Source organism: Hyla sarda, chromosome 5 (assembly GCF_029499605.1).
Source record: "Hyla sarda isolate aHylSar1 chromosome 5, aHylSar1.hap1, whole genome shotgun sequence".
Classification (NCBI taxonomy): Eukaryota; Metazoa; Chordata; class Amphibia; order Anura; family Hylidae; genus Hyla; species Hyla sarda.
The window spans coordinates 263,280,564-263,305,287 of NC_079193.1; the positions used below are offsets into that span (position 1 = coordinate 263,280,564).

The following is a 24,724-nucleotide window of genomic DNA, read 5'->3' on the forward strand; positions in this document are numbered from 1 at the left end:
CTTTACCTTTTCATCAGGAGTTAAAGGAGAAAAATCCCCCAAAATTTTAGGCCTAAATTAGGACTTTGCAATAGGGGCTGGCCCGGATACAAGGATGTCGCTTGTCTCCACCTAAATTCTATGGCAGTGTTTCCCAAACAGGGTGCTTCCAGCTGTTGCAAAACTCCCAGCCTGCCAGGACAGTCAATGGCTGTCCGGCAATACTGGGAGCTGTGGTTTTGCAGCAGCTGGAGGCTCTGCTTTAGAAACACTCCTGTGTGAGATGTTTTTCATTTTTATTGGGGGGGGGGGGGGGGGGGGTAACTGTGTAGGAGTATGTGTATATGTAGTGTTTGCCGCAGCTCAAACTTGTAGAAGGAAGCACACAGTAAACCTGCCTGTGTGAATGTAGCTTGTACAGACTTCAGCTGTTGCAAAACTACAACTCCCAAAATGCACAAAGACTGACCATACATGCTGGGAGTTGTAGTTTTGCAACAGCTGTAGGCACACTGGTGGGGAACCACTGAGTTAGGAAACAGACTCTAGCTCAGTGATTTCAACCCATGTGCCTCCAGCTGTTGCAAAACTACAACTCCCAGCATGCCCAGACAGTCAGTGCATGCTGAAAGTAGTAGTTTTGCAACATCTGGAGGACCACAGTTTTGAGACGTCTACACAGTGGTCTCCAAACTGTAGCCCTCCAGATGTTGCAAAACTACAAATCCCAGCATGCCCAGACAGTCTTTGGCTGTCTTGGCATGCTGGGAGTTGTACTTTTTCAACTTTTAGAAGGCCACAGTTAAAATCACTTACCGGTGATCTTCACTGCAGCCTCCTCCGCCGCACTTTCTGGCCGGATTCCTGATGTCTCCGCTGCCGCCTGATGGTCTCTCCTGCCGATGTCGATGCTGCTCCGGTACGCCCGTTCTCTCCCCCCCCGCCCCCCCCCCCCCTCGTTTCTCCCACGCTCTGCCCGAACTTCGAACGGTGGGCAGAGCGGCGGAAATGAACTTTAACCCTCCCGCTCCCAACTGCCATTGGTCATCAGCCTGATCGACCAATGGCAGGGGATAGGAGGAGGTGGCAACACTGCCACCTCGCTCCCATCCTTTAGCATGGTCGGAGCGGTCTGTGAAAGCTCCGATCACTCTTATTTTCCGGGTGATGGGGTCTGAATTGACCGGCGATTTGTGGCGATCGCTGACATGGGGGGGGGGTCGCCACGGGATGCCTTCTGATAGATATCAGCAGTCATCCCGGTCCGGTCCCCGCCCAGTGCGTGACGGGGACCAAAATTCCCACAGGCATACAGTTACGCCCTCCGTCCTTAAGTACCAGGACACGAGGGCGTACCTGTATGCCATTCGTCCCCAACAGGTTAAAGGGGTACTCCGGTGGAAAACTTTCTTTTTTTTTTTTTTAAATCAACTGGTGCCAGAAAGTTAAACACATTTGTAAATTACTTCTATTAAAAATCTTAATCCTTCCAGTACTTATTACTGTAGCTGATGAATACTACAGAGGAAATGGTTTTCTTTTTGGAACACAGAGCTCTCTGCTGAATCACGAGCACAGTGCTCTCTGCTGACATCTCTGTCCATTTTAAGAACTGTCCAAAGTAGGAGAAAATCCCCACAGCAAACATTTGCTGATCTGAACAATTCCTAAAATGGACAGAGATGTCAGCAAAGAGCACTGTGCTCGTGATGTCAGCAGAGAGCACTGTGTTCCAAAAAGAAAAAAAATTCCTCTGTAGTATTCAGCAGCTAATAAGTACTGGAAGGATTAAGATGTTTTAATAGAAGTAATTTACAAATCTGTTTTATTTTCTGGCACCAGTTGATTTAAAAAAAAAGTTTTCCACTGGAGTACCCCTTTAAGGAGTTAAAAGCAATAAAGGACCATACAGGGTGTGTGTGTTTTATTAGGTTATAGGGAAAGGGCGGCACTAAGAATACTCGCCATGCTCGTGGATTCCAATAATCCCTGTGACGGGATATTTTCTTCTTCTATGTGTTTTATTATACTGGCTGGCTAAAAAGTTTGCCTACATCTTTTTTTTTTTCTAAAATGTGTCCTGAAACCTAAAGAAGAACACATTTGGAATTAGTAAACAAAAAAGTGTTAAAAAGTACCTGTGCATTATATCTTTCCCCTGCTCACATTGTGTAAGTTCCCGGCAGGAGAAAGTGTACGTTCCCCAGCAGGCGTGACATCACTGAAGACTGCGAGAGCTGTGCCTCGCCATGCCCGCACTTTTTTGTTTACTACTTACAGCGGGGCAAAAAAGTATTTAGTCAGCCACCATTTGTGCAAATTCTCCCACTTAAAAAGATGAGAGAGGCCTGTAATTTTCATCATAGGTATACTTCAAATATGAGAGACATAATGAGAAAAAAATCCATAAAATCACACAAAACAGCCCCAAAGCATAAATGTTTCCACCCCCATGCTTTACAGTAGGTATGATGTTCTTTGGATGCAACTCAGCATTATTTCTCCTCCAAACATGACAATAATCTTCGGGATCATCCAAATGCTCTCTAGCAAACTTTAGATGGGCCCGGACACATACTGGCTTAAGCAGGGGGACACATCTGGCACTGCATGACTTGAGTCCCTGGCGGCGTAGTGTGATGGAAGCCTTTGTTACTTTGGTCCTAGCTCTCTGCAGGTCATTCACTAGGACCCCCTGTGTGGTTCTGGAATTTTGGTCACAGTTCTTGTGATCATTTTGACATGACAGGGTGAGATCTTGTGTGGAGCCCCAGATCAAGGGACATTATCAGTGGTCTTGTATGTCTTCCATTTTTTTTATATTTGCTCCCACAGTTGAATTCTTCACACCAAGCTGCTTGCCTATTGTAGATTCAGTCTTCCCAGCCTGGTGCAGATCTACAATTCTGTTTCTGGTGTCCTTTGACAGCTCTTTGGTCTTGGCCATAGTGGAGTTTGAAGTGTGACTGTTTGAGGTTGTGGACAGGTGTCTTTTATACTGATAACAAGTTCAAACAGGTGCCATTAATACAGGTAAGAAGTCGAAGACAGAGGAGACTCTTAAAGAAGAACTTACAGGTCTGTGAGAGCCAGAAATATTGCGTGTTTGTGTGGTGGCCCAGTACAGGAGTTGTACTCCTGTACCCTTGCTGCCCTGTCAGGGAGCCTCCTTACAGTGTTCCCCTTGCATATTCATTTGTATATATGTTATCTAATGTATTATACCTGTAATGTGTAATAGCTTTAAGAACAGTTGACATGTGATTGTAACCCAGTGATGTGTCATTGAGGATGTGACCTAAGGGTGACCTATGGGACTCCACCAGAGTCTCCCCTATATAAGCCCTGGGAGGAGTCTCTTCAGTCTCTTATGCTCTAAGTCTTTACTGAAGAACATAGCAGTCAAGTCCTAAGAGTATGTCTGGAGTCCAGAGGAGTCCTAAAGTCAACCACGGAGCCACAAGTCTACAAGTCCACTAGCCCCAGGTCCCAGTCAGAGCTTGGTAAGCTACAAACGGGGTATATTCAGTCTCAGTCAAGTCAGTCAAAGTCAACCTGTCTTCAGTCAGCGTGGCCTGCATCAAACTTGTCCCAGTCCACTACAAGTCCCAGTAAGCCCTAAGGTCTCTGAAGTTACTGGTCACCTCCATGGGCCTGGCTAAGCTATATAGACTATTCCACATGTCTAACGCAGTAAAGCTACCGTTGTTCCGTAACTTGGCGTCTGAGTAATTATTGCACCTGTGCCTAGCCCAGAATCCAGCAGTATACCTTCGGGTGGTATTGAGGATAAAACATGCCCTGGCATCACGAACACAAGGTATTAATGCCATCTGCCCCTAGGGTAATTCCATCTGCCCTCACCACACCCTCTACCATATTTGTAGGTGATGAAATGCTTATTTTCCACCATAATTTGCAAATAAATTCTTTAAGAATCAGACAATGTGATTTTTCTCATTATGTCTCTCATAGTTGAGGTATACTTATGATGAAAATTACAGGTCTCTCTCAAGTGGGGAACTTGCACAATTAGTGGCTGACTAAATACTTTTTTGCCCCACTGTAATTCCATGTATGTTCCATTATAGTTTTCATTTCTTCAATGTTACTCTACAATGTTGAAAATAAAAAAAGAAAAAGCATGGAATGGAAAGGTGTATCCAAACCTTTGACTGATACTGTATGTATATATTATATACACCCTGTTCCAAATTATTATGCAAATGATATTTTTCTCATTTACCTAAATAATTGATGTAAATAACAGTCAGCATCATTCTCATCTTATCAACTATTAAGAGTTCAATACAAATTTTATTGAACAAACCTCCAAATGATAACAGTATTTTTAAACATAAAAACATAAAAACTTACAATGCACTTGTTACGCCGAGCGCTCCGGGTCCCCGCTCCTCCCCGGAGCGCTCGCTTCACTCCCTCCGCTGCAGCGCTCCGGTCACGTCCTCTGACCCGGGGCGCTGCGATCCTGCTGCCAGCCGGGATGCGATTCGCGATGCGGGTAGCGCCCGCTCGCGATGCGCACCCCGGCTCCCCTACCTGACTCGCTCCCCGTCTGTTCTGTCCCGGCGCGCGCGGCCCCGCTCCCTAGGGCGCGCGCGCGCCGGGTCTCTGCGATTTAAAGGGCCACTGCGCCGCTGATTGGCGCAGTGGTTCCAATTAGGGTTTTCACCTGTGCACTTCCCTATATTACCTCACTTCCCTTGCACTCCCTTGCCGGATCTTGTTGCCTTAGTGCCAGTGAAAGCGTTCCTTGTGTGTTCCTTGCCTGTGTTTCCAGACCTTCTGCCGTTGCCCCTGACTACGATCCTTGCTGCCTGCCCCGACCTTCTGCTACGTCCGACCTTGCTTCTGCCTACTCCCTTGTACCGCGCCTATCTTCAGCAGCCAGAGAGGTGAGCCGTTGCTAGTGGATACGACCTGGTCACTACCGCCGCAGCAAGACCATCCCGCTTTGCGGCGGGCTCTGGTGAAAACCAGTAGTGGCTTAGAACCGGTCCACTAGCACGGTCCACGCCAATCCCTCTCTGGCACAGAGGGTCCACTACCTGCCAGCCGGCATCGTGACAGTAGATCCGGCCATGGATCCCGCTGAAGTTCCTCTGCCAGTTGTCGCTGACCTCACCACGGTGGTCGCCCAGCAGTCACAACAGATAGCGCAACAAGGCCAACAGCTGTCTCAACTGACCGTTATGCTACAACAGTTGCTCCCACAGCTTCAGCAGTCATCTCCTCCGCCAGCTCCTGCACCTCCTCCGCAGCGAGTGGCCGCTCCTGGGATACGCTTATCCTTGCCGGATAAATTTGATGGGGACTCTAAGTTTTGCCGTGGCTTTCTTTCCCAGTGTTCCCTGCATCTGGAGATGATGTCGGACCTGTTTCCCACTGAAAGGTCTAAGGTGGCTTTCGTAGTCAGTCTTCTGTCCGGAAAAGCCCTGTCATGGGCCACACCGCTCTGGGACCGCAATGACCCCGTCACTGCCTCTGTACACTCCTTCTTCTCGGAAATCCGAAGTGTCTTTGAGGAACCTGCCCGAGCCTCTTCTGCTGAGACTGCCCTGTTGAACCTGGTCCAGGGTAATTCTTCCGTTGGCGAGTATGCCGTACAATTCCGTACACTTGCTTCAGAATTGTCCTGGAATAATGAGGCCCTCTGCGCGACCTTCAAAAAAGGCCTATCCAGCAACATTAAAGATGTTCTGGCCGCACGAGAAATTCCTGCTAATCTACATGAACTTATTCACCTAGCCACTCGCATTGACATGCGTTTTTCTGAAAGGCGTCAGGAACTCCGCCTAGATATGGACTCTGTTCGCACGAGGCGTTTCGTCTCCTCGGCTCCTCTCTCCTCTGGTCCCCTGCAATCTGTTCCTGTGCCTCCCGCCGTGGAGGCTATGCAGGTCGACCGGTCTCGCCTGACACCTCAAGAGAGGACACGACGCCGTATGGAGAACCTCTGCCTGTACTGTGCTAGTACCGAACACTTCCTGAGGGATTGTCCTATCCGTCCTCCCCGCCTGGAAAGACGTACGCTGACTCCGCACAAAGGTGAGACAGTCCTTGATGTCTACTCTGCTTCTCCACGTCTTACTGTGCCTGTGCGGATGTCTGCCTCTGCCTTCTCCTTCTCTACAGTGGCCTTCTTGGACTCTGGATCTGCAGGAAATTTTATTTTGGCCTCTCTCGTCAACAGGTTCAACATCCCAGTGACCAGTCTCGCCAGACCCCTCTACATCAATTGTGTAAATAATGAAAGATTGGACTGTACCATACGTTTCCGCACGGAGCCCCTTCTTATGAGCATCGGATCTCATCATGAGAGGATTGAACTTTTGGTCCTCCCCAATTGCACCTCGGAGATTCTCCTTGGACTTCCCTGGCTTCAACTTCATTCCCCAACCCTGGATTGGTCCACTGGGGAGATCAAGAGTTGGGGGTCCTCTTGTTCCAAGAACTGTCTAAAACCGGTTCCCAGTAACCCTTGCCATAACTCTGTGGTTCCTCCAGTAACCGGTCTCCCTAAGGCCTATATGGACTTCGCGGATGTTTTCTGCAAAAAACAAGCTGAGACTCTACCTCCTCACAGGCCTTATGATTGCCCTATCGACCTCCTCCCGGGTACTACTCCACCCCGGGGCAGAATTTATCCTCTCTCTGCCCCAGAGACTCTTGCCATGTCCGAATACGTCCAGGAGAATCTAAAAAAGGGCTTTATCCGTAAATCCTCCTCTCCTGCCGGAGCCGGATTTTTCTTTGTGTCCAAAAAAGATGGCTCCCTACGTCCTTGCATTGACTACCGCGGTCTTAATAAAATCACGGTTAAGAACCGCTACCCCTTACCCCTCATCTCTGAACTCTTTGATCGCCTCCAAGGTGCCCACATCTTCACTAAATTGGACTTAAGAGGCGCCTATAACCTCATCCGCATCAGAGAGGGGGACGAGTGGAAAACGGCATTTAACACCAGAGATGGACACTTTGAGTATCTGGTCATGCCCTTTGGACTGTGCAATGCCCCTGCCGTCTTCCAAGACTTTGTCAATGAAATTTTTCGTGATCTGTTATACTCCTGTGTTGTGGTATATCTGGACGATATCCTAATTTTTTCTGCCAATCTAGAAGAACACCGCCAGCATGTCCGTATGGTTCTTCAGAGACTTCGTGACAACCAACTCTATGCCAAAATTGAGAAATGTCTGTTTGAATACCAATCTCTTCCTTTTCTAGGATATTTGGTCTCTGGCCAGGGACTACAGATGGATCCAGACAAACTCTCTGCCGTCTTAAATTGGCCACGCCCCTCCGGACTCCGTGCTATCCAACGCTTTTTGGGGTTCGCCAATTATTACAGGCAATTTATCCCACATTTTTCTACCATTGTGGCTCCTATCGTGGCTTTAACCAAGAAAAATGCTGATCCCAAGTCCTGGCCTCCTCAAGCAGAAGACTCCTTTAAACGACTCAAGTCTGCCTTTTCTTCGGCTCCCGTGCTCTCCAGACCTGACCCTTCCAAACCCTTCCTATTGGAGGTTGATGCCTCCTCAGTAGGAGCTGGAGCTGTTCTTCTACAAAAAAATCCTTCCGGGCATGCTGTCACTTGTGGTTTTTTCTCTAGGACCTTCTCTCCAGCGGAGAGGAACTACTCCATCGGGGATCGAGAGCTTCTAGCCATTAAATTAGCACTTGAGGAATGGAGGCATCTGCTGGAGGGATCAAGATTTCCTGTTATTATCTACACCGACCACAAGAACCTCTCCTACCTCCAGTCGGCCCAACGGCTGAATCCTCGCCAGGCCCGGTGGTCTCTGTTCTTTGCCCGATTTAATTTTGAGATTCACTTTCGTCCTGCCGATAAGAACATTAGGGCCGATGCTCTCTCTCGTTCCTCGGATGCCTCAGAAGTTGATCTCCCTCCGCAACACATCATTCCACCTGACTGCCTGATCTCCACTTCTCCTGCCTCCATCAGGCAGACTCCTCCAGGAAAGACCTTTGTTTCTCCACGCCAACGCCTCGGAATCCTCAAATGGGGTCACTCCTCCCATCTCGCAGGTCATGCGGGCATCAAGAAATCTGTGCAACTCATCTCCCGCTTCTATTGGTGGCCGACTCTGGAGACGGATGTTGGGGACTTTGTGCGAGCCTGCACTATCTGTGCCCGGGATAAGACTCCTCGCCAGAAGCCCGCTGGTTTTCTTCATCCTCTGCCTGTCCCCGAACAGCCTTGGTCTCTGATTGGTATGGATTTTATTACTGATTTACCCCCTTCCCGTGGCAACACCGTTATTTGGGTGGTCGTTGATCGATTCTCCAAAATGGCACATTTCATCCCTCTTCCTGGTCTTCCTTCTGCGCCTCAGTTGGCTAAACAATTTTTTGTACACATTTTTCGTCTTCACGGGTTGCCTACGCAGATTGTCTCGGATAGAGGGGTCCAATTCGTGTCTAAATTCTGGAGGGCTCTCTGTAAACAACTCAAGATTAAATTAAATTTTTCCTCTGCATATCATCCCCAGTCCAATGGACAAGTAGAAAGAATTAACCAGATCCTGGGTGATTATTTGCGACATTTTGTTTCCTCCCGCCAGGATGACTGGGCAGATCTCCTTCCATGGGCCGAATTTTCGTATAACTTCAGGGTCTCTGAATCTTCCTCCAAATCCCCATTTTTCGTGGTGTACGGCCGTCACCCTCTTCCCCCCCTCCCTACCCCCTTGCCCTCTGGTCTGCCCGCTGTGGATGAAATTTCTCGTGACCTTTCCATTATATGGAGAGAGACCCAAAATTCTCTCTTACAGGCTTCTTCACGCATGAAGAGGTTCGCGGATAAGAAAAGAAGAGCTCCCCCCGTTTTTTCCCCTGGAGACAAGGTATGGCTCTCCGCTAAATATGTCCGCTTCCGTGTCCCTAGCTACAAGTTGGGACCACGCTATCTTGGTCCTTTCAAAATTTTGTGTCAAATTAATCCTGTCTCTTATAAACTTCTTCTTCCTCCTTCTCTTCGTATCCCTAATGCCTTTCACGTCTCTCTTCTCAAACCACTCATCCTCAACCGTTTTTCTCCCAAATCTGTTCCTCCCACTCCTGTTTCCGGCTCCTCGGACGTCTTCTCGGTCAAGGAAATTTTGGCTGCCAAAAAGGTCAGAGGGAAAAATTTTTTTTTAGTAGACTGGGAGGGTTGTGGTCCTGAAGAGAGATCCTGGGAACCTGAGGACAACATCCTTGACAAAAGTCTGCTCCTCAGGTTCTCAGGCTCCAAGAAGAGGGGGAGACCCAAGGGGGGGGGTACTGTTACGCCGAGCGCTCCGGGTCCCCGCTCCTCCCCGGAGCGCTCGCTTCACTCCCTCCGCTGCAGCGCTCCGGTCACGTCCTCTGACCCGGGGCGCTGCGATCCTGCTGCCAGCCGGGATGCGATTCGCGATGCGGGTAGCGCCCGCTCGCGATGCGCACCCCGGCTCCCCTACCTGACTCGCTCCCCGTCTGTTCTGTCCCGGCGCGCGCGGCCCCGCTCCCTAGGGCGCGCGCGCGCCGGGTCTCTGCGATTTAAAGGGCCACTGCGCCGCTGATTGGCGCAGTGGTTCCAATTAGGGTTTTCACCTGTGCACTTCCCTATATTACCTCACTTCCCTTGCACTCCCTTGCCGGATCTTGTTGCCTTAGTGCCAGTGAAAGCGTTCCTTGTGTGTTCCTTGCCTGTGTTTCCAGACCTTCTGCCGTTGCCCCTGACTACGATCCTTGCTGCCTGCCCCGACCTTCTGCTACGTCCGACCTTGCTTCTGCCTACTCCCTTGTACCGCGCCTATCTTCAGCAGCCAGAGAGGTGAGCCGTTGCTAGTGGATACGACCTGGTCACTACCGCCGCAGCAAGACCATCCCGCTTTGCGGCGGGCTCTGGTGAAAACCAGTAGTGGCTTAGAACCGGTCCACTAGCACGGTCCACGCCAATCCCTCTCTGGCACAGAGGGTCCACTACCTGCCAGCCGGCATCGTGACAGCACTGTTCCAAATTATTACGCACAGTAAGTTTCAAAACACTTTAGAGGTTGTAAAGAACTGAAAATTTTTATTTGTTGTGTTTGCAGCATATTTACTGAAATCAAAAGCTATTTAAATCAAACTTTTAACAACATTTTAACTTTTTGAACATTTTAACAGGTGACGCTACATTTTAACATAGGACCCCTTATATGGTAACAGTTTCACAAGTCTTGCATCCATTGAACTTGTGAGTTTTTGGACAGTTTCTGCTTGATTTTGTTTGCAATATGTCAGAATAGCCTCCCAGAGCTGCTGTTTGTATGTAAACTGCCTCCCACCCTCATAGATCTTTTGCTTGAGGATGCTCCAAAGGTTCTGAATGGGATTGAGGCCAGGGGAGGATGGAGGCCACACCATGACTTTCTCTCCTTTTAACCCCATAGCAGCCATTGATGCCGAGGTATTCTTTGCAGCATGAGATGGTGCTTTGTCATGCATGAAGATGATTTTATTACGGAAAGCATAGTTCTTCCTTCTGTACCGGGAAGAAAGTGGTCAGTCAGAAACTCTACATACTTTGCAGAGGTCATCGGGAACCCTAAAGGGGCTGACCAGCTTTCTTCCCATGATTCCTGCCCAAAACATGACTCCACTACCGCCTTGCTGACGTCCACTACTCCATCCATCCTGTCCATCCAGGGTTGCACGGCACTCATCAGTGAACAGGACTGTTTGAAAATTATTCTTCAGGTATTTTCCTGCCATATGCAGCCGTTTTTGCTTGTGAGCATTGGTTAGTGGTGGCCACAAGGTTTATGCACAGTTGCTAGACTCTGGAGGACTCTACAGGACTCTAGGCACCAGCAGCTTCAAATATCTATTTGCTGCTATGTAATGGAATTTTAGCAGCTGCTCTCTTGATCCGATGCATGGATCTGGCAGAAGTCTTCCTCAATGTGCCTTTATCTGCATGAACCAGTCTGAGCTCTGAATCAGCCACAAATCTCTTTAAGTGCGATAATCACGCTTAAGTTTTCGTGAAGTATCTTATGTTTCCATACCTCGTCCAAGGCATTAAACCATTTCACTCTTTTCAGCAGCAGAGAGATAATTTTTTCTTTCCCTTATTGCTTGAAAATGGTGCTCTACTTAATTATGTGGAACACCCACCTTTAGTAGTTTTTCCTTAAATTGGGCACACCTGGCAATCCAATTATCACAGGTGTCCGGGATATAGAATCATCTACCACATTACTGTAAGGAAAAAATGCTCTTAGATATGTAATTTCATAACCTTGGATAACTAGATCTCAAAATCTGACTTTCTACCATTTCTCAGAGAAGCCTGTACTTCTATGTCAGACGCTGCGGGGCAGTCAGCTATGTGAAAGAATTGCATGGACTCTACAACAGCAAAATGATAGGAAATGTTGAAGGAAGACAATTAAAAAAAATTGCTTAATTTTGAAATTAGAAACTAAATAAATAGTACCACATAACATTTTTGTCAAATATGTACCTGTACTGAGTCCAGCCTCCCTCCATTTTTTCTCTCATGGAATTGTGGCTTTCTTCATTGTCCTTGCAAGGGTTCTACACTTCACAGGGCAATTCATTATTGGGTGATGTGGCCAGCTTAGCCAATGAGGTAGTGTGAGCTCTACAATCAGCTGTGGGATATTTAAACTGTGCAATGTCTATAGTCTATACCCGTGATTGCAGTTTATTCCCTTCATTATCATTTTATTCCTGATTTCCCTGTTCTAGTGACCTTATATCTGCCTGATTCTTGACTATCCCTCCTACCTGCTGATTTTGCACCACACTACCCTCTAGCTTTGGCACTTGCTTGTTCTAACATTTCTTTCACTTTTGATTTAATACTGTGCTCTCCTCTTGGTTTTGTGACTCTATACTTTTTTTCTGGTTAAACCATTTGGCTATTAATTTTGTACCATATCTGCCTGTTTGTTTCTGTCCTTTCCTGTTTGACGCTCCCTGCACTTAAAGGGGTATTCCAGGGAAAAACAATTTTTTTCATATCAGAAAGCTCCAGAAAGTTAAACAGATTTGTAAATTACTTATATTAAAGAATCTTAATCCTACAGTACTTATCAGCTGCTGAAGTTGAGTTATTTTCTTTCTGACAACAGTGCTCTCTGCTGACACCTATGTCTGTCTCAGGAACTTTCCAGAGTAGGAGCAAATCCCCATAGCAAACCATTCCTGCTCTGGACAGTTCCTGAGGCAGACAGAGGTGTTAGCAGAAATCATTGTTGTCAGACAGAAAAGAACAACTCAACTTCAGCAGCTGATAAGAACTGGTAGGATTAAGATTTTTTTAATTACAAATCTGTTTAACTTTCTGGAGCCACTGGAATACCCCTTTGATCCAGCATAGGGACCGCTGCCAGTTTAGGATGGATCATTCAAATAGGTAGAGATAGTGGTTTGGGGTGACCACAGATCTGCACTGATTCTTATCCAACATGACAATTTAGTCCAATGGCTGGGTGTGAACAAGATAATAAATGGTTAAGCATATATCTGAAAAAAATATTGCCAGGCATGCTTTTATGTTTATGTTAACATTTATTATACAAAACACTATGATTCATCCAAAAATAGTGGAATTATAACATTAACATCATTTTTTTTTTCTATTACAGAATCTCAAATGAACACTCTCCAAAGCTTCAAATCCGAAGCCACAGTTACTTGAGGGCAGTGAGTGAAGTTTCCATTAATAGAAGTATGGACACTCTGGACCCATCTACCCTCCTTACATCTCCCAAATTCCGATCTAGAAATGAGAGCTATATGAGAGCCATGAGCACAATCAGTCAGGTAAGTGGGGTGCACCCCCGACAGTTCACAATTAAATTATTAGGCTTAGTATTCGTCTTGGACTTATGTATTGTACACTGTGATGTACTTTTAGGATTTTAACCATTCTTGGTTGAATAAAACAAACTGTTCTTTGAGTCATTACAGAATTTACAGCCCCCCCCCCCCCCCCCCCCCCCAAGGGGAGGTCTGGCTCTAAGGGAAGTTGCTGTTAAAACATAGCTTTTACTGTCTTAGATTAAAAACATGGAAACAAAAGCAAAAAAAAAACACCTAAAGTGCATCAAAGACAGCAAGGTGACACAATACAGTGATGGTTTAAATATACTCATAGAAGAAATGAAAGGAATAACACGTGAAAGCCCAGGGGACATCGGGCAGCATGTTCAACGTGTGACGACAGATCCGGTCGTTTTCAGCTGAAGCACATAGAAAACCTGATATGGATATTGGTGCCAAAGCCAGACAAACAGGGCTGCAGTAATCCATAGCAACTTAGCATGAAATAAGGGGGATATGGCCAGTTGTAAAAATAGTAAGTCCGGAGAGTCCAAGTACACACATGCACATAAGAAGACATTAATGTAAGCATGGAGTGAATGCAGGTGCATGGATATGAGTGTGTGGATAGTCAACATCCGGACTGTTTGGCAGTAGCTGTACAGGTACATCATATCGTCATACGTCTCCTGTGCCAAAAGTTCAGCTTAGATATGGAGTATAATAAAGCATAAAAATAGGAAAAAATATATAGTAACTAAAAAATACCAAAGCATTGTTTGAGTGAATCACAGGGAGTTCTTATGTATTATCATATGTATATATATTTATATTATGTGCTACCATATGAATTACCATACTCCGTGGATTTTGATAATATACGCAAGATCATAGAAAACCATCTGCCCATCTTACATCAGGACTTTACTGCTGCGAGTATTCTGCAAACTGGGGTCAGATATGTGGGCAGACGAGCCAGATCCTTACGGGATAAATTGTCACCAAGCGAGTACCTAGAGACAATGGACAAAAACACCTGGCTATCCTCCACTGGATCCTACAAATGCAATCAGCCACGCTGTACCATCTGCAAATTTATTACAAACACCAAAACCTTCACATCCACCACCACCAAACGTATTAATTGTAACACCCATCATGTTATATGTCTGGCCACTTGTAAAGATTGTGCACTCCAATATGTGGGGTGCACCACAAGAAAACCAAAACTAGGTCCACCTCTGGACTCACAAAGCACATCAGAGATATGCACTTGGGGGATCCATCATGTATACAAATTACGGGGATTGAGAGAGTCCAGCAACCCCGCCGTGGAGGGGACTGGGCCCGTTTGTTTTTTTACACAGGAGGCATTTTGGATACTGCCCCTGGCCTCCCGTGTACCAAACGGACTCAATTACCGTAAAGACCTCCTGTACATTTATTAATTATAATTAATAAATAATCATTTTATATACAGTGTATTTATGTCAGGCGATTAGCCATTAAGCCCCCCTTCTAGACAATTCACGTGTGTTTTTGACATGATCCGTGGATTTGTGCCAGTTGTCTTGTATTTTGCATTTTTACCAGTTGAATTTGTTATAATCACTGGAATGTTATGGTTGCTCTGTGTCCTGCACATGTCACTTAAGCAATGGCATGTGCGTGAATATTGCAATATAATTGCTTACTAATAACTTACTGATGTATAATATCATTGGATATTTTAACTTTTTTGTTTGGCAGGATAGCTTGTTTTTCACCTTAATTGGTATATATGATGATACACAGGTCATAGCATAAATTAAAAGGCTATCTAATATGTACACACATAATAACTCCCTGTGATTCACTCAAACATTGTTTTGTTATTTCTTAATTACTATATATTTTTCCTATTTTATGTTTTACTATACTCCATACATAATCTGAACTTTTGGCACAGAAGACGGTATATGATATACCTTTACAGTCCTGATGTTGACTATCCACACACTCATATCCATGCACCTGCATTCACTCCGTGCTTACATTAATGTCTGCTTATGTGCATGTGTGTACTTGGACTCTCCGGACTATTTTTCCAACTGGCCATATCCCCCTTTTTTCATGCTATGTTGCTATGGGTTACTGCAGCCCTGTTTGACCAGCTGTGGCACCAATATCCATATCAGCATTTTCTATGTGCTACAGCTTGTCTGTCGGGCTTTCACGTGTTATTCCTTTCATTTTTTCTATGAGTGTATTTAAACCATCACTGTATTGTGTTACCTTGCCATGATTAAAGGCTTATGTTAAGTTCGAAACGCGTCGGCGTGCTGTTTTTAAAGGGTACCTCTCATCAAATAAACTTTTGATATATTTTAGATTAATGAATCTTGAATAACTTTCCAATAGCATGTTAATGAAAAATATGCTTCTTTCTATTGTATTTTTCCCGATCAGTCCTGTCAGCAAGCATTTCTGACTCATGCTGGAGTCCTAAAGACTCAGAGCTGCCAGCCTGCTTTGTTCACAGCCAAACAGGCTGTGAACAAAGCAGGCTGGCAGCTCTGAGTGTTCTCCTTTGTGAAAGCAGATTGGCAGCTCGTAGTGTTTAGGACTCCAGCATGAGTCTGAAATGCTTGCTGCCAGGACTGGTAGGGAGACCCCTAGTGGTCATTTATTCAAAGTGGAAAATTAAATAGAAAGAAGCATATTTTTTGATAACATGCAATTGTAAAGTTATTCTGCATACATTAATCTATAATATATCAAAAGTTTTTTTTGATGAGAGGTACCCTTTAATGCACTTTAGGTGTTTTTTTGCTTTTGTTTCCATGTTTTTAATCTAAGACAGTAAAAGCTATGTTTTAACAGCAACTTACCTGAGAGCTGGACCTCCCCTTCCATCCTTCTATTGCATATGGGAAGTGGCCCGCACAGTCCATGCTCCATGGTGAGCGGAGCACTATTTTGTTTTTTTAGATCTACCTCCAACCAGTAATTATACTTTAGCGAAACTATGGTAAAAAAAATACATTTAGACCTCACAAATATACTGAGATTTACTATATGATTTCCATGTTAGAAGATAGCCCATGTGAGGACACAGGATCTTTTGGTAAGGACAGAGGATCTTTTCATATTACTCCTTTTCAGTCCAACAAAAGCTTCAGCTGCTCTTAAAATGTAGGGTTTCAACAGTCTAGGGTTTTCTATCCTTGGCTTAAAGGACAACTGTAGTACAAGACTTTTATATATTGCTGTGCCCGGGCTGCAAAAATAAACAAAATAAACTTTAACATACGAACCTCATTCACTTCTTGGGGACGGAGACGTCACAGAGCCGTGGGCGTTTCACCGGCCGCAGCGATGTTCCGCCCCGGTCGGTGATAGGCTGAGCCCATTGTCATGTAAGGAGCTCTGGCCGGCTTCTTAACCTCTTCAGGACGCCGGGCGTATGCATACGCCATGCATCCCGAGTCCTTAAGGACGTGGGGCATATGCATACGCCCGTGGGAATTCCGGTCCCCGCCGCTAGCCGGTTGGGGACCGGACCAGGATGCCTGCTGAAATCTTTCAGCAGGCATCCCGACACATCGCCCAGGGGGGTCCTGAGACCCCCCCCCCCTTGTAGGCGATTGCAGAAAATCGCATGTCAATTCAGACATGCAATTTTCTGCTATTCCGAGCTGATCGGGTCTCTGGTGACCCGATCACCTGGTCAGTGACAGCCCCGATCATCCTGAGGGCTAGGAGTGAGGTCGCAGTGCTGCGATCTCCTCCTATCACCTGCCATTGGTCAGAACTGATTCTGACCAATGACAGAGCAGGACAGTGGGTTGCCATGGCAACCCCCATTCTGTCCACCCCTCGATGTCGAGGGGAACATGAGGAGAAGATGGAGGCCGGTACCTGGAGGAGAAGATGCCTGGGAACCGCTGATCGACACTCGAGACTGCAAAGATCCTGGCTCAGGTAGGGAAAGAAAGGTGGGGGGGGGGATGAAAGTTAAAGTAAAGCGATCCTTAGTGTGGCAACCACTAGGAAGGCCAAACTGCAACTCCCAGCATGCCCAGACAGCCAAAGGCTGTCTGGGCATGCTGGGAGTTGTAGTTTTGCAACATCTGGAGGGTCACAGTTTGGAGACCACTGTTACAGTGGTGCCCAAACGGTAGCCCTCCAGATGTTGCCAAACTACAACTCTCAGCATGCCTAGACTGCCCAGGCATGCTGGGAGTTGTAGTTCTGTATCAACTGTCCCTTCAGATTTTGCAATTTTCATGACATTTTTGAAAATTGCTGCTCTATTTTGAAGCCCTCTAATTTTTTCAAAAAGCAAAAATATGTCCATTTTATGATGCCAACATAAAGTGGACATATTGTATTTGTGAATAAAAATAAAATTTATTGGGAATATCCATTTTCCTTACAAGTAGAGAGCTTCAAAGTTAGAAAAATGCAAAATTTTCTAAATTTTCATGAAATGTGGGGATTTTTCACCAAAAAAGGATGCAAGTAACACTCAGAAGAAATCTCAGAATCAGACTATTCGGTAAAAGCGTTTTCGAGTTATTAATTCGTAAAGCGACGGTGGTCAGAATTGCGAAAAAGGGCTCAGTCCTTAAGGTGAAAAAGGGCTGCGTCCTTAAGGAGTTAAATGACAGTGGGCTCAGCCTATCACTGGCCGGGGTGTGACATTGCTGCAGCCGGTGATACGCCGACGGCTCTGTGACGTCTCCGTCCCCAGGAAGTTGAATGAGGTTCGCACCGCTGGACCGTGAGGCCGATACTGGACCGACGGGGCAGCAATATATAAAAGTCTTGCACTACAGTTGTCCTTTAAGCAAGAAAACATCGAGTGATTGGAGATATCTGTCACAGTCATAGCTCAAAGAACATTGTATACCAGAGGGGAGTTTTCACATGCCTACTTTTATGCCGCCATACATTGTAGCTAGGAGTCAAGTCCTGGGGAAAAAAAGTGAGGGAACTCACCCAAGATTTTCACTCAAGGGCTGGTCCTGCAGGACTCCTGCTAATAGGAACGGTGTTCCTGCTGTGGAAACAGTACAGGAACTCAGTTCCTACGCGTTCCTGCAGGACTTAAGCCCTGATTGTAGCCATTAACACAGCTGCAGAATAGTACTAGAGCAATTCACTTTTAGACTAAATGAATGGGCTGATAACATGTCAGTATTATGTTACTATCTATGAGCTTAACGGAGTACTCCGGCCCTGAAACATCTTATCCCCTATCCAAAGGATAGGGGATAAGATGTCTCATCACGGGGCCGGAGTATCGTGACGTCACGACTCCGCCCCCGTGTGACATCCCCCCTGCCCCCATTATGCAAGTCTATGGGAGGGGGCATGACGGCCGTCACGCCCCCTCCCATAGACTTGCATAGTGGGGACGGGGGTGACGTCACACAGCGGCGGAGTCGTGATGTTACGATACTCCGGCCCCGTGGTCGCCCCCCCGGCTGTTTGTGAGCTGGCCCCGCGGCGTGCAGCTCAAACAGGTGGGTGGTGAATACAAGATTGCGAGGGTCGCCAGCGGAGGGACCCCCGCGGTGAGACATCTTATCCCCTATCCTTTGCTGGGACCGCAATTCACATTGCGGAACGCAGCCGCATGTGAGTCGCGGCCCGCGCCTTACCTCCTGCTGCCCAGCTATCTGCTTCCCCGCTCGCACGCCCCCGCCTCCTAGGGCGCGCACGTGGCACCTTCTCTAGATTTAAAGGTCCAGTGCACCACTAATTGTTGTCTGGTCCATCACATATGTTATTTATGCCAGCTCCTCCCTCACTTCCCTTCCGGATCTTCAGTGCCCCTAGCCTGAGATTAAGTGTTCCTTTTGCCTGTTTGCCTCTTCCTGCTACGTTATTTGACTACGCACCTTTGCCGCCTGGCCTGACCTCCTGCTAAGTTTGACTACGCTTCTGCCTCATCCTCTGGAACCTTGTCTTGCCCAGCTACCTGTGTGGTCGAGCCATGTCGGGGGTTTGGGTGTCACCTGCCCCAGCAAGCTGGGGCGTCATCGCCACACAGGTTAGTAGGATCCATATCCAGCATCGTGACAGCAAGATCCGGCCATGGATCCCGCTGGGGTTCCTCTGCCAGAACATCCGGATCTCGCTTCTATTGTGGCGCTCCAGTTACAGCAGTTGGCCCAGCAGGCACAGCAGTTGAGCCAGTTATGCACCATAATGCAGCAGTTGCTAACTGCTCAACAACAGCCGCAACAGCCTCAACCTCCTCCTGCTCCAGTGCTGCCTCCCGCTGCTACAGTCTCTTCCGGAATGAAACTCCGCTTGTCTCTTCCAGAGAAATACGAGGGGGATCCCAAGTTCTGTCGTGGTTTTGTGACTCAGTGCTCATGCACATCGAACTCATGGTGGAACAGTTCCCTACGGAACGAGCAAAGGTGGCCTTCATCAGTAGTCTCCTTACTGGAAGGGCTTTGGCCTGGGCAACTCCACTTTTCTCTCACAACCAATCTCCAGGCTTTCCTGATGGAATTTCGGGGTGTCTTTGAAGAACCAGCCCTAGCCTCCTCTGCTGAGACGGCACTGCTCAGTCTTTCGCAGGGCAACTCCTCTGTGGGAGAGTACCCCATTCAATTTCGTACCCTGGCAGAATTATCGTGAAACAAAGAAGCTCTATGTAACACTTTCAACAGAGGACTTTCTTGCCATATCAAGGATGTCCTTGCCACCAGGGAATTGCCCGCTACCCTGAATGAACTCATACAGTTGGCGTCTCGGATAGATATCTGTTTCTCTGAACGGCGTGAGGAACTTCACCAAGAAAGGGAGTCTGAACGACCTCGGTGCTTTCCTCGTCTGGCACTTGTCTTCCAGCAACCATCGCAACCTTCTACAATGCCTCCCGCTGTGGAGGCTATGCAGGTGACCCTGCAGGAAAGAACACGCCGACAATCTGAGAACCTCTGCCTATACTGCGCCAGTGCAGATCATTTCCTAAGAGATTGTCTTCTGCGTCCATAGTCAGAGGGAAGCGCTCGCACCTAGAGTTTGTAGGAGAGGCCTCCCTAGGTGTGAATACCTCCTCTCCACACTTGAATTTGAAGGTCCAACTGCCTCTACCCTCCAAAGAGGCTATCTTCGTTCTGGCCCTCCTGGACTCTGGTTCTGTGGGGAACTTTATTGACGCCTCATTAGTGTATAGGTATCGTCTGCCAGTAACCCGCCTTCTGAAGCCTTTGTACATCTCCTCGGTCAACAGAAAAAATCTGGACTCTCTTATTCCGCACAGTATCCTTGTCTATGCAAGTTGGAGTTCTGCATAAGGAAAAATTGTCCTTCTATGTACTTCCACATTGTACCTTCACCCTTCTACTAGGCCTTCCCTGGTTACAACTACATGCCCCGCATCTTGACTGGAAGACTGGAGAAGTACTTTGTTGGGGAACTTATTGCTATAACAACTGTTTCCATACCCTTCCGTTCAAGTTGGTCTTTTCTTCCACCCCTCTGCCCGGTCTGCCTTTTTTTCTTCAGGATTTTGCTGACGTTTTATTTCCACGTCGTCTTTACGATTGTCCTTTCGACTTATTGCCTGGAACCACACCTCCTCCGGGCAAAATTTACCCCTTGTCTGTTCCAGAAACTCAGGCCATGTCTAACTATATACAAGAAAATCTAAAGAAAGGTTTTATTAGAAAGTCATCCTCTCCTGCTGGAGCCGGATTCTTCTTTGTGGAGAAAAAAGACGGATCCTTGCGACCTTGCATCGACTACCGTGGTCTGAATAAAATTACTGTTAAAAAAACACTATCCACTTCCATTGATCTCTGAGTTATTTGATCGTCTATGTGGTGCAAGGATCTTCTCCAAACTCGACCTACGAGGGGCCTATAATTTGATTTGTCCGTGAAGGGGATGAATGGAAGACTGCGTTCAATACCTGTGATGGACATTTTGAGTATCTTGTCATGCCATTCGGGCTTTGTAATGCTCCAGCAGTCTTCCAGGAGTTTGTCAATTACATTTTTCATGACCTTCTTTACTCCTGTGTCATCTACTTGGATGACATACTCATCTATTCACCCAATGTCCAGTCTCATTGCCTTCATCTTCACCAAGTATTACAGCATCTCCGAGAAAACCATGTCTATGCTAAACTTGAGAAGTGTACCTTTGAAAAAAACAGCCTTCCATCTGTTGTCACCAGTCAAGGTCTTTAAATGGACTCCAACATGTTGTCTGCAGTGCTGGATTGGCCATGCCCCACTGGTTTGAAAGCTATTCAGCGCTTCCTAGGCTTTGCTAACTACTATTGACAGTTTATTCCTCACTACTTCACCTTGGTTGCTCCCATCGTATCGCTTACCAAGAAGACTGCTAATCCTAGGATCTGGACTCCAGAGGCTGAGGAAGCGTTCAAACAGTTAAAGTCCGCCTTCACTTCCGCACCTGTTTTATCTAGACCTGATCCAAGCAAGCCATTTATCTTAGAAGTAGATGCCTCTTCGTTTGGAGCAGGTGCCGTCTTAACGCAAACATCTTCTAAAGGAAGAACTGTAACCTGCGGATTCTTCTCGAAGACCTTCTCTCATGCAGAGAGAAATGATACTATCGAAAATCGTGAGCTCTTGGCCATAAAGTTGGCCTTAGAAGAATGGTCTCACCTCTTGGAAAGCTCTGTACATCCGCTAACTATCTATTCAAACCACAAGAATTAGCTCCATCTCCAGTCGGCCCATCGTCTCAACCCCCAACAGGCTCGTAGGTCTCTGTTCATCTCCAGATTTGATTTCTTTATCCACTTTCGCCCTGCTGAGAAGAATCTTCATGCTGACGCTCTGTCCAGATCCTCTGATGTACAAGACCAGGAGTCCCATCCTCAACATGTTATTCCTCCTGATCATCTCATCTCTGCAACGCCAGCATGTCTTCACCACTTGCCTCCTGGGAAGACTTACATAGCTCCTTGTTTAAGACTCTGAGTCCTGAAATGGGGTCATTCCTCTCCTCTAGCTGGTCATGCCAGAATACATAAATCCTTACAGCTCATCTCCCGACAGTACTGGTGGCCAACTTTAAAGCAGAATGTCTTTGATTTTGTCCGTGCTTGTTCAATTTGCGCCCGGGACAAAACCCCCATTCCAAGCCTACTGGTCTACTGCAGCCTTTGCCAGTGCCACAGCAGCCTTCCTTCTTCTGCCTTCCTTCTTCTGGGGGCAATATGGTCATTTGGGATGTATAGGACCGATTCTCTAAAATGGCTCATTTTGTGCCTTTAGCAGGTTTACCATCAGCACCGCAGCTTGCCAAGCTATTCCTTTGCCATATTTTCTGCCTTCATGGTTTATCTTCCCATATTGTCTCTGACCGAGGAGTTCAATTCGTCTGGAAGTTCTGGAGAGCTCTCTACTCTCATCTCCAAGTTAAATTGGATTTCTCCTCAGCATACCATCCCCAATCCAATGGACAGGTCGAGAGGGGGAATCAGGTGTTAGGAGATTATCTCCGTCATTTCATTTGTTCTCGCCAAGATGCCTGGGTAGATTTACTCCCTTCGGCAGAGTTCTCATACAATCATAGGGACTCTGAATCCTCTTGGTCATCACCGTTCTTTGTGGTATATGTGCTTCATCCTCGTCCTCCTCTTCATTTGTCTTCTTCCTCCGGAGTTCCTGTGGTTGATGAGCAAGTGCAGAGTTTCTCTACCATCTGGCAGAAGACTCATCAATCTCTATTGTATGCCACTTCACGTATCAAGTCTTAAGTGGACAAGAAAAGGCGATCTCCTCCCGAGTTCTCTCCTAGTGATAGAGTCTGGCTGTCTTCAAAGTACATCCGCTTTAAGGTACCCAGTTATAAACTGGGTCCTCGATGCTTGGGTCCCTATAAGATCAAGAAACATCTAAACCCTGTGGCCTATTCTCTCCATCTGCCATCCTTACTCTGGATCCCAAATTTGTTCCATGTGTCCCTCTTGAAACCTGTCATCCACAGCCGCTTTTCAAATAAAAACCTCTCACCTAATCCCATCTCAGGTACCTCTGATGTTTATGTCGTTAAAGAAATTTTGGACTCTAAGTTTATCAAAGGTAAATGATTTTTCCTAGTAGATTGGGAAGGATTTGGCCCAGAGGAAAGGTCTTGGGAGCCATAGTACAATATTTTAGACTGTGACCTTATCCACCAATTTGTCTTAAAAAAGAAGGGGGAGACCAAAAGGGGAGACCGTGAGCGCCCGCCGTCTCTCACTCCCGCTGGCATGCAGCCACATTCAAATTGGGGCCTGCGGCTTACCTCCTGCTGCTCGCCTCTCTGCTTCCCTGTGCACACGCACCCGCCTCCTAGGGTGCGCGTGCGGCACCTTCTCTAGATTTAAAGGGCCAGCGCACCACTAATTGGTGTCTGGTCCATCCCATATGTTATTTATGCCAGGTCCTCACCCACTTCCCTGCCAGATCTTCAGTTCCCCTAGCCTGAGATTAAATGTTCCTTTTGCCTGTTTGCCTCTTCCTGTGTATCCAGACCTTCCTGCTACGTTATTTGACTACGCACCTTTTCCCCCTGCCCTGACCTCCTGCTAAGTTTGACTACGCTTCTGCCTCATCCTCTGGTACCTTGTCTTGGCCAGCTACCTGTGTGGTCGAGCCGTGTCTAGGGTAGCGACCTGGGTGTCACCTGCCGCAGCAAGCCCATCCTGCCTTGCGGCGGGCTCTGGTGAAGACCAATGGCACCTTAGATTCCGCTCCCGATACGGTCCGAGTCATCACCACACAGGTTAGTAGGATCCACAACCAGCATTGTAACAGCAAGAAGGAATGGTAATAAGTTATTTATTCACTATACACTAGCAACAGACTAATAGACTCTGAAAGAAGCTACAGTGTGCATGTGTGACTGATATAACATATAAACACCTTTAGAATGGGGGTAGGCTCAGAACAAGTGATTGGTGGGAGTCCCAGCAGTGGGAGACCACCAGCGATCATTCGTATAACACCCATCACCACTAACAAAGCCTGAACTTTTGATGCATGCCAGGAATGATCTATTAATAGATGTGAATTACCCAAAATCTGAGGTATGAAATGAGGGTTTATTGGTAGACTTGGTCCTGATGATTGGCCCATAGAAAAGGGCCAGCAATCAGCTGACAAACGAGAAAATACTTGTTATTGGCCAACTATCGCCCTGTGTACACAGAACATGTATGACTGATAATTAACTCCTTCCCAACATTTGACATAAATGTACGGTGTGGTTGCCTTGGCCCTAATGTACCATGCTGTACATTTACGTCATGCAATCCCTTTGGTCTACGAATCAAACTGCAATTGCTTCATAGACAGTAAGTGATGGTTACTGTCAACAGGCCGCACTAACAGTCAATGATGAACATTGGTGATCACATAGATAACTGTCATTTATCCCCTTAAGTGCTATGATCAATCGCGATCACGGTAATTAAGAACTTCACTAGGCCTTCATGCCTGCCACAAAGCCATGTTCTAATATAATCTGTAGAGAAAAGAAAAGAAAGGACCGACGGACGGCGCCTCGTGTATTTACCCTCAATAGATCGGGTGGTGGGCGGGGGGGGGGGGCATTTTATTAAAAAAACAATAAAATGGACAAGATTACGCCTTTCGGGAGGATCCCTCCCTTCCTCAGATCAGGATCTGAGGAAGGGAGGGATCCTCCCGAAACGCGTAATCTCATCTTCTAATATAGTCTGCCTCAAGCGGATCTCACTTACCAGTACTATGTAATAGCATATCAGTAATCAGTATAAGCACTATAAGCATTGCTTAATAAAGTCACATTACAAAATAAAAACACCCTCCCTCCATAAAAATTTAAACCACCTTCCTTTTTCCATTTGTTTTTTAGAGAAAGAAAATATGTCACATATATTTGTCCAAAC

General features: G+C 46.6%; 1 protein-coding gene across 6 annotated transcripts in view; it reads left to right on the forward strand.

Annotated features, from left to right (window-relative positions):
- Positions 1 to 24,724, forward strand: part of DLGAP1 (DLG associated protein 1) — a 668,048-nt gene that overhangs the window by 446,440 nt on the left and 196,884 nt on the right. For all 6 annotated transcript variants that reach the window (XM_056521639.1, XM_056521637.1, XM_056521640.1 and 3 more), the window contains one exon: positions 12,648 to 12,825. In XM_056521639.1, coding sequence (XP_056377614.1) covers positions 12,648 to 12,825 — 178 coding nt within the window. The remainder of the gene's footprint in view (positions 1 to 12,647; positions 12,826 to 24,724) is intronic.